Below are 16,250 nucleotides of genomic sequence, written 5' to 3'. Positions count from 1 at the left end.
GGACCGTTTCAGCAGTCAGTGACTGCAGCCAGGGTTTGGCTTTGAATGAAGCAGTCTCAGTATCCTCTCTTAAATCAGGTGGTGGGGTCCTTCTCTGTGTCTCCTGGGTGCAGCCACTTGAGTAGCAAGGAGCCCATCTCCAAGGAGCAGAGTTGTGTTGGCCATTGGTCGCATATTGTGTTGGGTACTATTGGGGGAACAGAAACAGCGAAGTCCAGAGAAGCTCATTGCTGCAGCTACCTTCAGCCATAGAGACCCAGGCCCTAATTTCTGACTCTTCCAGAAGCCTGTGCCATGACTTTAAGCAAGTGTTTCTAAGCTGGTCCCTTGAAACTGCAGATCTCTGGATGTTGTTTCCCCGTTTTACAAAAAGGACTGCCCATGCCTTTCTCACTCCCCCGTGGGGAGCTGCAGGATGTAATTAACATGCAGACCCATCATTTTGGGTGACCAGGCATCACGATTATTTTTTCTCCTTTTTTAGGTTTTGTGCAGACACAACAGGAAGTGCATCTGCTGCTGTGCGGTAGAGCGAGGCGATAGCAGTGGGGTCAGGAGTAACTCTTCAACTCTTTGGGTGCACATTCACCTGCCAGCAGGTGTGTTTGCTCTTCTGGGCTGGTCACCACCATTTCGGATTGGATATCACAAGTGGACCATTGGACTCTTTGTAGCTCAAGGACCCAGCCTTCCAAATCCCTGAAGACTCACCCCAGAAGGAACTGGGATTCTTTGCAGCTGGAGTCTCACTCATCTGGGGTTTCCAAACCTCCCCTTAATTGTGAAATTTGGCTCTGGAGTGAGTGCCCCATCCCTGAAGCATGTTCCATTCCCCCTGGCTGGAACATCTCATCCCAGCTTGGGGACAGCCTGCTCACCTCACTGCCCTTTTCTGTGCTCAGGAGCTGCCATGGGCCACCAAGGGCAGAGCTGTTGGTGTTCCAAGTGAAGACTGCTATGCAGTGGATAATGACATTCGTGCTTTTTTCTATTTTTGCTCCTATGGTAAATACCTCACTTGATGTCTTCCAGGACACCGTTTGCCTTTTCTATCGCTGTTACACTGGCAACTGATAGCTGTGAACTAATGCATCTGGGATCTCCTGCCACTTCCAGCAGCAAAGTAGCAGAAACTGCTAAATTCCAGCACTGCAAAATTAAATTCTGCTTTATTTTTCGCTTCCCTGGTCCAGGACAAAGCTTCCATTTCCCTGCTTGGTGTTTCAGTCTTTCCCTGCCGTGGCAGACTTTCTCAGTGCTTTGTCTGCCATTGGTATCATTCTGGTTTTATGCCAAATCTGTTCCTGGAGTATTGATCCCAGAGGTGATCTAGGAGATGTTATGCTAGAAATCCACCTCCTGCCCAACATTTCCCCTTCAAGCATTGCTTGCCTTCCAGCTGCTCGTATCCCTTACAGTTCCCCTTTTCAGCTTCTTCTCTGTTTTGAAGTACGTATTTCCTGTGGTGAGCTGTATCTCGTGCTGTATGTGTATCTGGGTGACTATCTGCAGAAACTGCTTACATTATTGATACTTCAGGTTGCATGGGTATGAGCTGTGCCCAGCGACTGCCAAGCTACATTTTATTCCCCTTTCCAGTTCTGCACTCCCATTTTTAATCATTTTTCTTTTCATCAGACTCTTTCCTTTAGCCTTGGTAATGCTGATGTCAGACTGACGGGCTTGTCACTGCCTGAATCCTGTCTCCCAGCCACAGTCTTAAATTCAGGCACTGGATTTGCTGCTGTGGACACTGAGAACCTCCCTCTGTAATTAAGAGTCTCTGCAGCCAAGAGAGTGAATTCCTTCCCTAGTGCTTCCAGAAGGCTGGGATGGGCACGATCCAGTGTCTGCTCAGCTCACATATGACTGCCTTCATAATCAGCTAGTGCACCTAAATAGTCACAGCTTTCAAATCCATTCCTTTTTCCAAAGAAAACTGGCAAGTCATATAAAGCTCAGATCCTGCTGTGTGATTGATGTCACACCACTGCAAGAGAATGGCTTTGGTTTTGATGGGCTAGCACAAAAATCTGGGCTGCAGGAGGCTCCAAAATGAGCTCCTTTTCAGCCTCTCCTCACTCCATGATTTCTGATCAGTGTTACTGCTTTAGCATGGGATTTGATGCTCTGTCCCTGCTACCTTCTTGCTTCTTACTTTGAAGCTGCAAAGGACAAATGTAATACTCCCTTCTGCCTGTCTCACTGAAAAGCATTTTGGATTCAGATGAGGGATGTCTGCTGTCTTTGTACACAAATGGTGATCAGGTGGTTGCTGGGGATTGACATTCTGTCCCCTTCAGAAATGGGATATGCTTTGGCTAACTGACATCTCTGCTTACAGATGCAATTACAGCAGTGCTAAATTTCTGTGGATTACCAGTGCCTGTGGTGGAATCCAGGAGCCTCTGTAACAAGCTATGAAGTCAGGAGGACAGGCAGCATGCAGAGATCTTGGCAGTTCCCTTGTGATGGAAGATCCTGCTGTACTCAGGGCCCTGGTGCCAAAATGCAGCACAAACCATTAATTTGCTCTGGTGATACTCCCTCCTAGACACTGTCATATATATCAATATTCCTTGGCCTTCCCAAACTGCTTGGAATCCCAGGAGCATCCCACGGATGAGTAACAGATGGTACAGGGGATGAGGAGACTCCATTTCCATGAACTGCCTCTTGCTGTCCAGGCTGCATCTGACACTTAATGGAAGAGACAGGCACAGATGAAGAAAAGCCTTTTCCCTGTGTGTTTGGTTTCCTCTCTAGCTGTGCAGTTCAGCCTGCTGTAGATCACTGGGGCTTAGTTTTCTTAAGGTGGGCTGTTGCGTGCTTGGGCTGAGTGGTATAGGGACAGAATGGGGAGAGACCTCAGCATGGGATTGGATGACAGGGTGGTCGGAATGGGTAAGAGGTTTTGTGTTCAAACTAGGATTTTGAGCTGGGTGATGAACACAAGTCCACACTGCTCCGAGCTGTGCTGGTGTGAGTTGTGCTCGTTTGTAGCAGCTTCAGGTCACCCTGGGCTTGTTTATGTCCCTTGTCAGAAAAGTTTTGGATGATGCACGAGGCAACCTTGAAAACAAACGCCTCCACATTGCCTTTGCTAAAGGTAGGAGCAGCGCATGCAGTGCCCACACTGTTAACTCTAACCCACTTGAGTTCAGTGCTCTCTGCACACAGCTGGGCCATGCAGGCAGCGAGTTCAATCCCGTTCCTTTCAATTTGCAGAAAGCTAAGCAAGAAAATATGAAATGGGATCTGCTGGGTTCAGTGCCCCCAGCCCAGGCTGTGAGTTTTGGGTTCTCCGCTTGTCTCTCATTAGCACTGAGGCCATTTCCCCCTCCTGTGGGGTAACTGGTACAAGGCAGTGAGGAAGGAACAGCTCCTCACTGAGTCATGTTGTGACCCGTGATGCCACAAGAAGCATTCTTTCCCATGTCAAGTGTGCTGGTGATGAAATCGTGTGAGTTCAGCCAGGCATTTCCCCTAATTACAGCCTGAAGGAGTGATGCTGAGCTTGTACTGGGTGACTTTGTGCTTTGGAGCAGTTTTCATGTAGGCAAAATGTAAGCATGTGAAAAACAAGACAGAATTTGGAAGCAAAAAGCCTTGGTGTTAGAAACTTTCATGTTAACAGAAGCGGTGTGAGTGATGCCTGGCTCTGCCTGTAGGTTGCTATGTGGATGTGAATCCCTCTGTTTTCAGGTGCTCTTGAAATCAGAACAAGCTGTTCTCTTTCTGTATGGCCTTTCATGTGTTTAAAGGATGTCTGGACCTTTTGCATCCTAACTGTATATTTTATTGAAAAAAATAAGGGGGAGGAACAACAGCTATTTTCATTGAGAAGTCCCACACCACTGAAATTTTGTGCTGGTGGCTGTGTTTTTTAATTACTTCATATAAATCAGTCATTTCTTTTGACTAAAACCCAGCCTGTGAAGAGTCTACAGTCTACTTAACATGTTGATAGCATTTGAGAACAGGTGAAAGGTAGAAATGACAATGGAGAAACACCGTCTATGGTGGGAGGAGAAAAATAAATCTCCCTGCATAGCTGAGCATCCTTCCCTACAGCCACTTGGGGTCACCTCTCTTTGGGGGACATCACCACATCTCCATGTGGCCTCTACCACCAGTTTGGACATCACCGGAGAGGGTGAGGGAGGCAGCCCCGAACTCCTCTGATTTTTGTTTTCTCTTCCTTTGCAGCTGCAGAAGACGGGGCTATGAGGACAGCCTGGCAGGGGAAGTCCGGTCGCAGCCCACTCCAGGCCCTGTATGAGAGTGATCAGGTGAGGGGATGGGGTGAGGAAGTTGGGGTGAAGGGGGAGTGGGATGACCCTTTGTTTCACCCCTCCACAATGTGTGGCACCAGTCAGCCCAAAACTTCTGCTATGGTCTTTGTGGGTTCCTTCCAAGGATCTCTATGCGTGCACATATATGTATGTATTTATGTATGTATATAAAGTCACTGTTGGCCATGAAGCATTTATAATTCTGGGTCGCTTCAGTTCTCTCTATAATCTTGCCTGTACCCACTGAGGTATGGGACCTTGGTAGATCCCTGCCCACATGGAACTCTGTTGCAGCCAGGGCCAGATCCCTCCCCATGCTTGACACCGGCGTTCCAAACTAGGGTGGTGCTTTCACGTCTGCATGAAGCAGCCGAATTACGTTTGCTTTGGGAAAAATGGCTAATGTGGATTTCCTTAGCCATGATGCCTGCATACCCTAATCCTGCTGGAATGTCCTGGTGTTGTTTCCTTAAAAGTGATGCTTAATTTCTCTGGCTTTTAGAAGGGAAGGAAATTAAGGGAGCAATTTTGCTCTGAAATAACTGAAAGACATGCACTTATTCCAGTGGGCAGCTCTTGAAAAGTAGTCACATTTATTTGTTGCCATGCCTGCAGACAGTGTCTGTCTGTCTTTCTGTCTGTATTTCCATTCCTATAGTTTTGAATTATGTGAGTGCAGGGAAAAACACCTGAAAAAAACCACACTGTTAAAATGCTTGGGTTTTTTTTAGCACTTTCAAAAAGTGTTTCCAATCTAAAAAAAATGGAGGGCAGCCTCCAAACAAAACCTAGCAAGAGAAATTTCTACCAGAAAGTTTGGCTCAGTAGCATGGTGTACCATGAAAGCATCTCTTCATGTATGATCACCACCTTCTTAGATTCAACGTTCCTCATATCCAGGTTGCCAACAGTGTCAACATCATCTCTTGGTGGCATGTAGGATGTGTTGGCTTTGCAGGTGGAGGTTTTTGCCCAGGTCTTAGTCCCACCCCAAAGGCAAGGACTGCTGAATCCTGTGTGGTGTGAGCAGTTTGTTTGAGCATCCAACCTCCCCTGTGCTGCCTCTCTCATGTTCTGGTGGCCACCCAAAACCCCCATCCAAGCCTCCAGGGAGAAGAAAGGGTGCAGCTGAAGCTTGGCACAGAACATCCTTTGGCATGCATAAGCCATGCCAGCCGCCTGCAGCAAGGATGCAGGAATTGAGGAGGTGGCCTGCTCTTGCCCTTCATCTTGTGTTGGATGCCAGAGGGACCCACAGGCTGTAGGGACAACTGTGGAACTATGTGTTTCTAGCTAGACTAGCTGCGTGGCCTGAAGTGGAAGCCGCTGTTGTCTTGCAACACAGGGGTTGTTGCACTGCACTGGAGCAACAGCTCTGTGGGGTCAGAAAAGGAGGGTAAAACCGTTAGCATCTGTGGACAAAATGAGGCTTTTGGGAGGTCCCTGACATTGGCCTTGGCGCTGAGTGTGAAATCTGCCATTCTCAGTGAGGAGACGGCAGAGGGAGCAGGCAGCAGGAGGAGGGGACTTTCCCCTTCTGAGTTCCTGGAAATGGTTTCCTTCCCCAGATGTGACAGTGTCATTCTGGAGTTTCTGATGAAAAGCAAGACAGGAAAAGTCACATCCCCGGATCAGCTGGGTGATTTCAGCTGGGGTGATTCCAGAGAGGTCACAGCAGCAGCTGCTGGGCCATGGTGCAGGAATCACATGGGAGGAGCAGAGGGGAAGAAGGATGACTTGGGGACATCTCTAAACTGTCTTGCCTTAAGGGAGACCACACCCTGAGCTGAGACATTGGAGTGGCATGTGTGGAGAAGGAAGTCTTTCAGGCAAAGGGGGTCGGGAAGGGTATTCCCACCACCTCCAGTTCTTTGTCTGCACCACAGGGTCTGTGCTGAAGGCTCTGCCTCCACCTATCCCTCCGTCTTTGCAGCACACCATGATGGGTTTTTGTGCATGCCCACACTTACGTGCCATATTTCTGCCTTGAGCTGTGGCTCCCAGATTCACAGCAAGCCCACAGGCACTGATGTCAGATGGCAGTGCCCCTTCACAGGGAGGTATGTGGGACCCTGTGCTAGCAAGGGGACTTCATTGTTGTCCCATGGGGTTTAGGCCAGACTGGTACAAGGAAAAGAGCTTCAGCCCAATGCTGAGGTTGGCTGAGGTAACAAATACTTTGTGACCCTTTCTGCACTCCTGCTTTTCCCTCGCACCCTTGGCTTGTTTTCTCATCCTGCTCATATCAGACTTTTTTTCTTTATTTTGCCCCCAGCAGGTCCAAGCGTTAAATACACTAAAGCAAGTTGAGCTCAGAGTGATTGCTGTCTCCAAAAAGACCACGAAAAACCCCCTCCAAAAAAAAAAACAAAAAAAACACCAGGAAAGGGAAAGTGATGGGAACAGTTGTGTGTAGGTCCTTATTGGCATGGGTGAGCCAGTGACCGTCTCTTTGTTTTTCCACAGTTTGAACAGTCATCACTGCAGGCGGTTCACCAGCAGCGACGGGAGCTGTTGAGCAACGTCTGCAACCGTTACACCCGCAAGCGGCGGCTGCTGCGGCCGGATGACTTGCGGCACTTGGTGGTGGATGACACGCATGGGCTGCTCTACTGCTACGTGCCCAAAGTGGCTTGCACAAACTGGAAGCGGGTGATGATGGTCCTGACGGGGCAGGGCAAGTACCGGGATCCTCTGGAAATCCCTGCCAACGAGGCCCACGTGTCATCCAACCTGCACACTCTCTCTGAATACAGCATCCCTGAGATCAACCACCGCCTGCGCAGCTACCTCAAGTTCATCTTTGTGCGGGAGCCATTCGAGCGCCTGGTCTCAGCCTACCGCAACAAGTTCACCCGCAGCTACAACACGGCCTTCCACAAGCGCTACGGGACCAAGATCATCCGGCGGCACCGGCAGGAGCCCAGCGACAAGGCGCTGGAGCGCGGGGATGATGTGCGCTTCGAGGAGTTTGTCTACTACCTGCTGGATCCGCGGACTCAGCGGGAGGAGCCCTTCAATGAGCACTGGGAGCGCGTGCACTCGCTCTGCCACCCCTGCATCGTCCACTACGATGTGGTGGGCAAGTACGAGACCTTGGCCGAAGATGCCAACTACATCCTCCAGCTGGTGGGTGCCGACACAAGTGTCAAGTTCCCGTCCTCGTCCAAGACCACCAGAACCACGGATGACATGACGGCCCAGTTCTTCCAGGACATCAGCCCCTTCTACCAAAGACGACTCTTTAATTTATACAAAATGGACTACTTGCTCTTCAATTACTCCATCCCTTCTTACCTCCGCATCCGATGAGGCAGTTGCTGGGAAGAGAGGTGGGGAGAGCTGGGTACTTCTCATCTTGCCACAACTCCTCTCATCCCACCCATGCTCATCTCTCGGTTCTCCCCATGCCCTCTCCATTACATTCTGTTCTGTGTGCCTCATTCAGGCACGGTCTGGAGGGAGAACACCCCGTAGAACACTGGGGCTGGAGTTTCTCCTTCCCTTTCTCTCCCACCCCTTGACTTTGGCACTTATCAGTGGGTACAGGAAGCTGCTGGCTTTGAAGGTTTGCCTTGGCTGGGGTTTTTCTTATGACTTAAGAGATTCCTCTATAGATCTAAGTCTTGAGAAGGGTCCTTTTTTGTGCAGGATCCTTTTGGGTGTTTCTGTTCCTCACTGGGCTGTTTGGGGTCAGCCTGGGGAGCAGGATGGGGCTTGTCAGAGATTTACATAGGAACAGAAATAAAGCAATAATGTAAGTTTTTCTTGTTCATTTCAAATTGCTCCCACCTTCTTCCTGCATTCTTGTCCTTCTATCCTTGCTTCCTGAGCCATCTCCATTGCTGTGGAGGGCGGCAACATAAGCTGCATTTTGCTCTGACAGAGCCTAGAGGGCTTTTTGTTCCTTTTCTTCCATGTGCTCTCAGCTGGGATGCAAAATGCTGTGAATGGGGAGGAAGAAGCAGATGTGCAGCTGGTATGAGTGACAGAGATGGAACGATTTCTCCTGAACAACAGCAGCAGAGCCATCGATCTGTGCGTATGTGCATCTGGATTTCTTGTCAAGTCCAATAAATCCAGGTTCAGTTTTTTGTTTTCTCTTAATTATGTAAAAACAGGTATTGATTGTTTTGCAAAGCCATACATCCAACACAGGTGCAGGTACACCCACTTGGCACAAAGGGATGGAGGAAGAGCGTCTTGCAGAGAAGGTGATGTTGCACTGGGAAGGCTGGAGGAGTGTGTGTGTGTGTGTGTGTGAGAGAGAGAAAGAGAGAGAGAGAGAATTTATGCATGTGCATCAGAAAAAGTAGAGAATTAAAAATGGAGACAGAGACATCTAGAGGAAAATTCCCCTTTGCTTGGTTGGCTTCGGACAATTCACTCCTTGAAGAAGAAACAGAAGGGAGTCAAAACACAAAAGAAAATTACAAACCTGGTCCTGGGGTTTTAAGTTCAAGCCAGTCCTAGGAGCTTTGTTTCTTTAAATCCATATTTAAAAAGTCTTTTCTGTTCAGCCCTGGCGAGGTGGCTGCCTTAGTAAATAAACGCAGTGGTAATAGAATTTGCTGTAGTGTGTCTGCTGGCCCAGCTGCGAGCACTTGACTTATTAGTGCAATACAATGGAGGTTTTATGAAACCCCAGTGTGCTCAGACTGTTTTAAGAAATAATGTTTTCATCTAACAACTTTTGGCTGTTACATCTTAACCTTTTTTGCTCTCTTGATTCTGATCTGAACCTTTCTGCTGACATTCCCCCCTTGGTTATGCTGTTTGGACAGTGGGTTTAGCAAGCACTGAATAAGAAAAGGAAATAAATAGAATTGTTGGTGATGCTGGCAGCCTGAGTGGTTCTCCCAGAGCTGGAGCTTTTGCAGAAATGGCCTTTCTAGAGATGAATCTCAGAGCACAGAAACAGCTGATGCATGCTGCAACTGTCAGCATTTGTGCTCAGTGTGTTCCTTCTGTGTTCTCGGGAGTCTTGCAGTCCCTGGGTAGTGCTGCCTGGTGTTGGAAAAGAAATCATAGTTCCAATCACCACAAGTTCTTGGTCATTTGGAGTCGGTCAGGATCACAAAGGAATGGAGTTTCGGATGGATTTGTGTTCTTGAATACCATGTTCTGCAGGTAGCTGGTGGCACATTGAGTGGCAGGTACAAATATATCCTCGCTCCTATGGGTGTGCATGCTGCTGGCTGGGAGAGCTCTGCTGTGACAGCAAGGAGCCAGCAACCAGACTTTGTCCATGATGGTGACTGGTGCTGGCTGGGGTGTTCCTTCCCTCTGCATCGTGTCCCCAGCATCCCCAGCAAGTCCCCACTTTGCACAGTAGGGCTGCAGCCTACCTGTTGCATTCTGTGACATGCTGTGACATGCTGTCTTTGGGCTGATGCGTTTGGATATACCCACTTTGGGGCTTTTTCTACAGTTAAAATCCAGTGCATTTAGGTCACGTCCTCAGCCTTCCTTATGCCTAAACATCACTCCCCAAAGCACAGCGTGACAGTGACAGAAGATGACAGAAAATGGTGGTGATGGAGCGAGGAGGACACCGTGTGACAGGAGGGGATAACTGCAGGTGTGACACCTGCGGGACTTCGTGCTGGAATCCAGTTCTCTCAGTGGCTTCTATTTTTAATTATCTTTTCCTGCATCCCTTCTTCTTAACAGATAAGAAATTATCGAAGTGATTGGATGAGAGGTCATGGCCTTAAGCTGTCCCAGAGCAGGCTCAGGTTGGGTATTTGGAACATTTTCTTCTCTGAAAGAATGGTGATGCAGTGGCACAGGCTGCGCAGGGAGTGCTGGAGTCACCATCCCTGGAGACGTTACAGAACCACAGAGATGTGGCACGGAGTAATGTGGTCAGTGGGCAGAGTGGGGGGGGTTGGGGTTGAACTCGGTGATCCCAGTGGTCTTTTCCAGCCTTAATGATGCTGTGGTTCTCTACGTCTTCTCAACCTAGGGCTGGGAGCGTAATCCTTGGTGCTTCTGCACCAGGGCAGTGATGGGTCAGGGCAGGACAAGCTGTGGGCCAAGCAGCCAAGGTCACCCCAGCAGTGGGAGCCCAAAGACTAACAGAGTAAATCAAGTGAGCTGTGATAATCGCACGCAGCTTGGCCTCAGGCAAGGAACAACCTTGCAAACTCTCTTTGATGAACCCTCCCTTCTGCAACTCCCCCATCAAGTGCCTATTAAAAATTAATAGTTAAAAACCGAGAACCATGAAGCAGCATTCAGACCTCTGAGTCACAGCTGAGACAGGGCAGGGGGGTGTGATGTGAGGCTTGGGAGCTGCTGTGGAGCTCTCAGAGCCCCAGGGATGCAAAAATAAAGAACAGCATCACCTTTATCTATCTCTGTGTGCATGCACACATATACAGTGTAAATAGCAATTCTTTTATAATGTACAATAGGATTATTTCAAATAATTGTAATATTTATATGTTAATACATGGACTATATGTAATAAGTATGTGTATAAAATTTGTTACCAGAATAATTAAATAGCAAACATGATTGTACTATTCTGTTCATAGTGTGGTTATATTTGTATAGGAGGGTGATGTTTGTGTGCGTTTATACGTGTGTGTACATGGTACCTATACAAACACATGTACACAAACACAGAGGAGCTTCCTCCCCTGTTGAGCCTTCCTACAGGCCAACAAACTCAAGTTCTACCGAGCAGGAGCTTTCTTTCCCAAGCTCGCTGTGCACTGAAGCTTGGGTTGTTTACCAGCTGGAGGATTAAATAGACTTCCATTGAAGGGAAAAAACAAGTGTTTTTAAGTATGCCCTGGAAGCGGTGTTGCGCTTGAAGAAGGCTTTTCAGTCTTGCTTGTGTTTGCTGGCTTGCACTTCACTCATCCCTGGTGAGGATGCTGCGTCCTGAAAAAGCAGTTTTTTTCTGGAAAAATACTGTACAAGGATAGAGGCAGGGAGTTGAAGGTAAATCCTTCTTGCTTTGTTCTCTTAAATGAATTTGCTTATTTGGGAGCTATTGAAGAATAGACAAAGGTCACTGTCAACTCAGTTAGGGTTCTTAGGGGTGATGGGGAGGCACAGCCCAGCCCACCCCTGAGCACATTGATGACACAGACACAACAGCTCATACTCTCCTGTTGGGTTAGATTAAAAGGAAGAAATCACTCTGAAATGGCCATTTTCTGCCTGAGCTCTATAACCCACATGTCTGCTCTGAAGCTGTGTGAATTTCATGGAGGGAAGCATTTCACCCCCCAGTGAAATAACCTGGCAAACACCCCAGGTAGCACAAAGCTAGAGATTCACTAAAGGCTTTAAAAGCAGAGGATCCTGCAGGCATTTAACACCAAACCTCTGCTTTGAATGGGAGGGAAACACTTGACTACCTTTGCAGTGCCAGCAGTGCTGCCCATCACTGCATGCTCAGCCTGGGAAAAGCAGGCTCAGGTGCAGTTTCAGGAATGCTGATCCAAGCTCTGCTCCAGGGTACCGTACAGCCTTTGTCAGCAAGTGCCCTTTCTCATTTGCACCAGGAAAAAGAGAAAAGGAGAAAGGATAAAGTGTAAACAGTCTGCATGGCCATATAACTGGCCTTTTGCTGACCCTGAAAAACAAAAAAAAAAACAAAAACAAACAAACCCTTATATTAAAACCATTTCCTTTGGTTATGTCACTGGTCTCGAAGCTGGAAGCAATTTTAAGTGTGCTCCCCACACTGAGTGCACAGGCACAGGGCTGACAATGGCTGCCCACTGAGTACTGCACAGAGAACAGAGCTCCTGCAATGCACCCCACGCCAGGTTCCAGCACCAGCATCTCTGTCCTGAACCCAGCATAGGTCCCCCCCAGCCCAGCTGAGTAGCACAAGTAGGGCACAGATGGCCCCCATTACATGTTCCTGACTGTGCCTTCTGTCAACAGTTAAAACCACAACACACAGAGCTCTGCCCAGGAATCACCCAGTGAGGGACAACCCAGTGCCAGGGCTTTAGGGCAGCCGTGCATTGGGTAATGGGGACTGATAATGGAGGAGCATGACCAGATCACTGCACAGCTCTGGTTGGGGGCATTTGAAGGACTGGAGGGGGCATGGGCAAAGCTGTGCTGTTAAAGGAGAGTGCCTGAGAGCCTGCAGAGGGCTGGGAGGATCTGCAGCCCAGCCTTGCCCTATTCACGTCCGCTGCAAAAGCATCAAGGCCAGAGGGAACCTCTCAAAGCAGCAGGGACAGGCAGCAGAGTGGGGAAGACAAAGATGGGGCAGGAGAAGTCATTTGGCAGGACTGCTCCAACCAGCACCAGATTGAAGGTAATCAAGGGTGCACAAAATAAAGTGCTAACCTCAAGTTATTAAAATACGTATTCAATTTCAGTGAGAATTGACTGCCCTCAGCCCCATGGGCCACCCCAGAACATTGCTGGGAACACACAATAGACACCCTGCAGTGAGGATGCAGAGTCCTTAGCCAAATTCCCATCCTTATACACACACACAGATCCCAAATTCATTGTGCAAAGGATGGATGGCGAGGGTAGAGAGAGAATAAGCTTTAATTCTAACCTGAAACATGGGCTGCCAAAGTCCATCATTGGTTAGGAAACACCGATTTTGCTGAAGTCCTATTAGAATTGTGTTGTCCAACACTGACTGGAAGAGATAGCAGCAAACAAGAAATTCATAGAGTCATACAACCATTGGAGTTGGAAGGGACCTTTGAAGACCATCTGGTCAAATCCCTGCAATGCACATGGACACCTACAGCTCTATCAGGTGCTCAGAGCCCCTCCAGTCTGATCTTGAGCATCTCCATGGATGGGACATCCACCACTGTGTCAGTGCCTCACTGCAAAAGACTTTTTCTTACATCCATCTAAATGTCCCCTCATTTAGTCTGAAACCATTTACCTTGTCCTATCAGACCCTGCTAAAGAGTCTGCCCCCTTTTTTCTTATAGCTCTCTTTTAGATACTGAAAGTTCCACCTGCCAAGTCTGAACTACAAAGAGCCACAGCAAGGCAAAAAACAGCCCTAAATCCACTACATGGCATTTTTTAACCACTTTATTTGTGTGTGTGAGCGTTTCTATAAACATTTTAACTAATAAACATTTTAATTAATGGACATTTCATAAACCGTACAAACCCAAAGCTCCTGCTCCCAAAACACAATCAATCGAGCTGGTCAGACAGCAGCAATGGTGCTGCACAGGTAGGTGCTGTCTCTGTATCCTCCCACCAGGAACCAGCAGGGCTCAAAGTCCATACGTCTGAGTGATGAAGAAGGGAAAAGTTTAAACACCAGGATGCTCTCCTCCTCCAGGGAGAGAAAAAGGGTGAATGAACTATTTGGACTGTGAATGAAATTTGGACGGAGATGTGACATGGACTCACAGGATCAGATGCACCCAATTCAGCAGGCTTAAAAGGGGCCTTGCAGGCTGTTTTGGTGCTGGGGACTGAAGCCAATCAAAATGCTCATCACTATATGGCACCAAATTCTCCTTAATGCTGCACTGGCTGGGGGTGCTGGTGTGAGCAGTGGGTGCTGCTTAAAACCAGCTTGCTCACGTGCAATGGTACAAAGTCTGGGGGTGCTGACTCCTCCGGACGAGCAAGCCCAGCTTAAGGCACGATGGGGAGGAGAGGCAGGGCGGTGGGGTCCAACCCAGCCTCCAATGTCCCAGAGAATTGTGCCGTGTCGAATCAGTAACATGGAGCAGCACGCAGTCCTTCAGTTGCCCAGGTTCATGTCTGCACCGTGAATGAGCCAAACCAGACGGAAACAGACAGCAAGGAATCCAGTGCCCAGGAGATCCCCCAGGGCAGTGAGGTAGGGGATGGAGAAATTATCAGGATCCAAAGCCTTCCTCCACATCAAGCGCACAATGAGCTCGGCTACGTAGAGCAGGATTCCCACCTGAAGAGGCAACACAGGCACTACTGTGAGTAACAAGAAAACAATGCACAGCCTCCATCAGCTCACCGGCAAAATGTTGTGGCCATGGTCAAAATGACACGACCACAGCCAATGTGCCAGAGCTAATGAGCATCTCTAAGATGTCTCCACCTCATCAGAGGATCAGTGTTTCTCTGCAGGATGGAGTTGCATCATATGGGTATAGTTGGCTTTTGCATCCCTGCAAACCCTACTGGCCCATGCCCCTGGGCACTGCATGGCCCTTGGGCACCAGCTGTCCTGGTGCAAGGACCACAAGTCAACTGTTCGTCAGCATGGGCCAAAAACAGAAGTTTGTCAACACCAAAAGCATCTCTCAACTCCCACTTCCCATACCATGAATGCTCCTATTCAATCCAGCAGGAACAGGACTGCTGCAAATACGCATGCAAACTCAAAGTGTAAGTTTGTGGCCAGATTCTTTTCTCCTCATCTTCCTTTTTTTTTTTTTTTCCATTAGAAATTCAGATCTCATCTACTTTGTTTTGCCTAATCTCAGTAGACAACGGGAGTTTGAGGCAGTTTTTACATCAAAGTTATTCCAAGCAGCACTGACACGTTAAAAAGAGAAAAACATTTCTATTTTTCATCTCAACAATTTCAAAATCTTTGCTGTGATTTCTTTTAATTCCTATTTAGCTCCTGATTCTGATAAACAGATGGAGGAAAAAAAATACTTCTCTTAAAGATTAAAGACTGTCTAGTTAATTGAATTAAGACGGGAGAGAGAGAGTTTGCTCTCTGCTTCTGTGGTCCCTCCATAGGAGACCACAACCGAATAGGAACCAAAGGCAGAGATGGCAGTTCTAAGGGAAAGGTGGCAGGAGAGACAGAGGGTGCAAATTAAATAAGCAGAATCACAGAAACTAAAGCTGGATAAAAACTAAAGGGTGTTATATAGCCCCCCTTCCATTTGAAACCCACAATGCCATGTTTCGTTCCTAGTGACCATAGAGAAAACATTAATCTGTCTCTTCCTACAGAAACTCAGCAGTTTAAACAAATGCTGTTACCAGGTTTTTCAAAAGCTTCTCTTCCTTAGACTAGCTAACCCCACTCCATTCAATTCTAAGGTCATATTTTCTAGGCCTCTGATGTTTCTCTCTGGGCTTCCTCCAGTTGACCCAAACTTCCCCCCTTCATTCTTTCTGGTTGCATTTATAAATTCTAATGGAGAGAAAGAATGAACCAGGCTGAGCACATTCTGGACTCCCTGGGAGTCTTCCTGGGTCAGTGGCGTTGCTGGGATTCTGCTCTTTACTCTGTCATTTATTCAGCCTATTTTCACACTTGGCTTTGGTTGAGGAGTTACCTCAGTGAATAAAGAAAAGAATAAATATTTTCCTTTGCAACTACAGCTGTGGTGCCGGGCTTAGGGTTGTGCAAAGGTCAAGAAAAGCCGATTGTTTACATATGCAAGGAATTTACCCGTGGACACACAACTGTTTGTAAGGCAAAGCAAGAAGCCAGTTACCTCGCCCTGCAACCTAATGAATCACTGATTTAAAAGGGCAAGCAAAGCCAGAGCCTCTGTGACACGCACATGCATTTCTGAACGAGATGGCAAAGTTTACAGAGCAGTGAAAACAGTGAAAGGGAACAGGCAGAACAAATTGGATAACTGTCCATTGCTGACCCAGAACCTTCGCTTTCAGAGATGAGCTTCCCAGGGCTGGGCCTTCCCTTCCCTACTGACATATTTGGCCCTGTCCAAAGGGATCCCCGTGTCTTTACTGCAGTTTGTAAAGCTGGTTTCAAAATGAGTGAGGAAACCTGCTGGCGGGGGCTCATAGCCTCCCAATTGCTCCTTAGTGGGATGACCAGTCACAGCCTAGGAATAACTGGGGCTTAGAAACTCAAGGAGTGAGTATGGTTAAAAAGATACAACGTACAGCAAGAGGTACCTGCTCGCAATGTTTCCCTACTTAATGCAGCTCAGCTTATGATGGTAATTTGTTCCTCATCTCATCTCTAATCTCTCACTTAAAGGTAGTTGCACACCTATTGGAAAG

At 47.9% G+C, this 16,250-nt stretch overlaps 2 protein-coding genes and 1 long non-coding RNA gene across 11 annotated transcripts in view; 2 read left to right on the top strand and 1 right to left on the bottom strand.

The window, feature by feature from the left end:
• Positions 1-8,402, top strand: part of CHST13 (carbohydrate sulfotransferase 13) — a 47,602-nt gene extending 39,200 nt beyond the window's left edge. For 3 of the 5 annotated variants that reach the window (XM_042880285.1, XM_042880286.1, XM_042880284.1), the window contains 2 exons: positions 4,210-4,292; positions 6,762-8,402. In XM_042880285.1, coding sequence (XP_042736219.1) covers positions 4,227-4,292; positions 6,762-7,607 — 912 coding nt within the window. In that variant the 5' untranslated portion in view covers positions 4,210-4,226 and the 3' untranslated portion in view covers positions 7,608-8,402. Of the gene's footprint in view, positions 1-612; positions 1,006-4,209; positions 4,293-6,761 lie in introns of those variants that run through there. The other 2 variants (XM_042880283.1, XM_042880282.1) reach the window with 2 other exon arrangements.
• A 1,719-nt stretch (positions 8,403-10,121) lies between these two features.
• Positions 10,122-10,822, top strand: LOC122184921. The gene is made up of 2 exons (XR_006180677.1): positions 10,122-10,162; positions 10,264-10,822. It is a non-coding gene; the product is annotated as an uncharacterized LOC122184921 (long non-coding RNA).
• A 2,506-nt stretch (positions 10,823-13,328) lies between these two features.
• Positions 13,329-16,250, bottom strand: part of SLC41A3 (solute carrier family 41 member 3) — a 54,241-nt gene continuing 51,319 nt past the window's right edge. For all 5 annotated transcript variants that reach the window (XM_042880196.1, XM_042880200.1, XM_042880197.1 and 2 more), the window contains one exon: positions 13,329-14,199. In XM_042880196.1, coding sequence (XP_042736130.1) covers positions 14,014-14,199 — 186 coding nt within the window. In that variant the 3' untranslated portion in view covers positions 13,329-14,013. The remainder of the gene's footprint in view (positions 14,200-16,250) is intronic.

This window comes from Lagopus leucura, unplaced genomic scaffold (assembly GCF_019238085.1).
Source record: "Lagopus leucura isolate 7727_CA_CO unplaced genomic scaffold, USGS_WTPT01 Super-Scaffold_100026, whole genome shotgun sequence".
NCBI classification, from domain to species: Eukaryota; Metazoa; Chordata; class Aves; order Galliformes; family Phasianidae; genus Lagopus; species Lagopus leucura.
The sequence above is the reverse complement of the archived record's forward strand: the minus strand, read 5'-3'. Positions and strand labels throughout refer to the sequence as shown.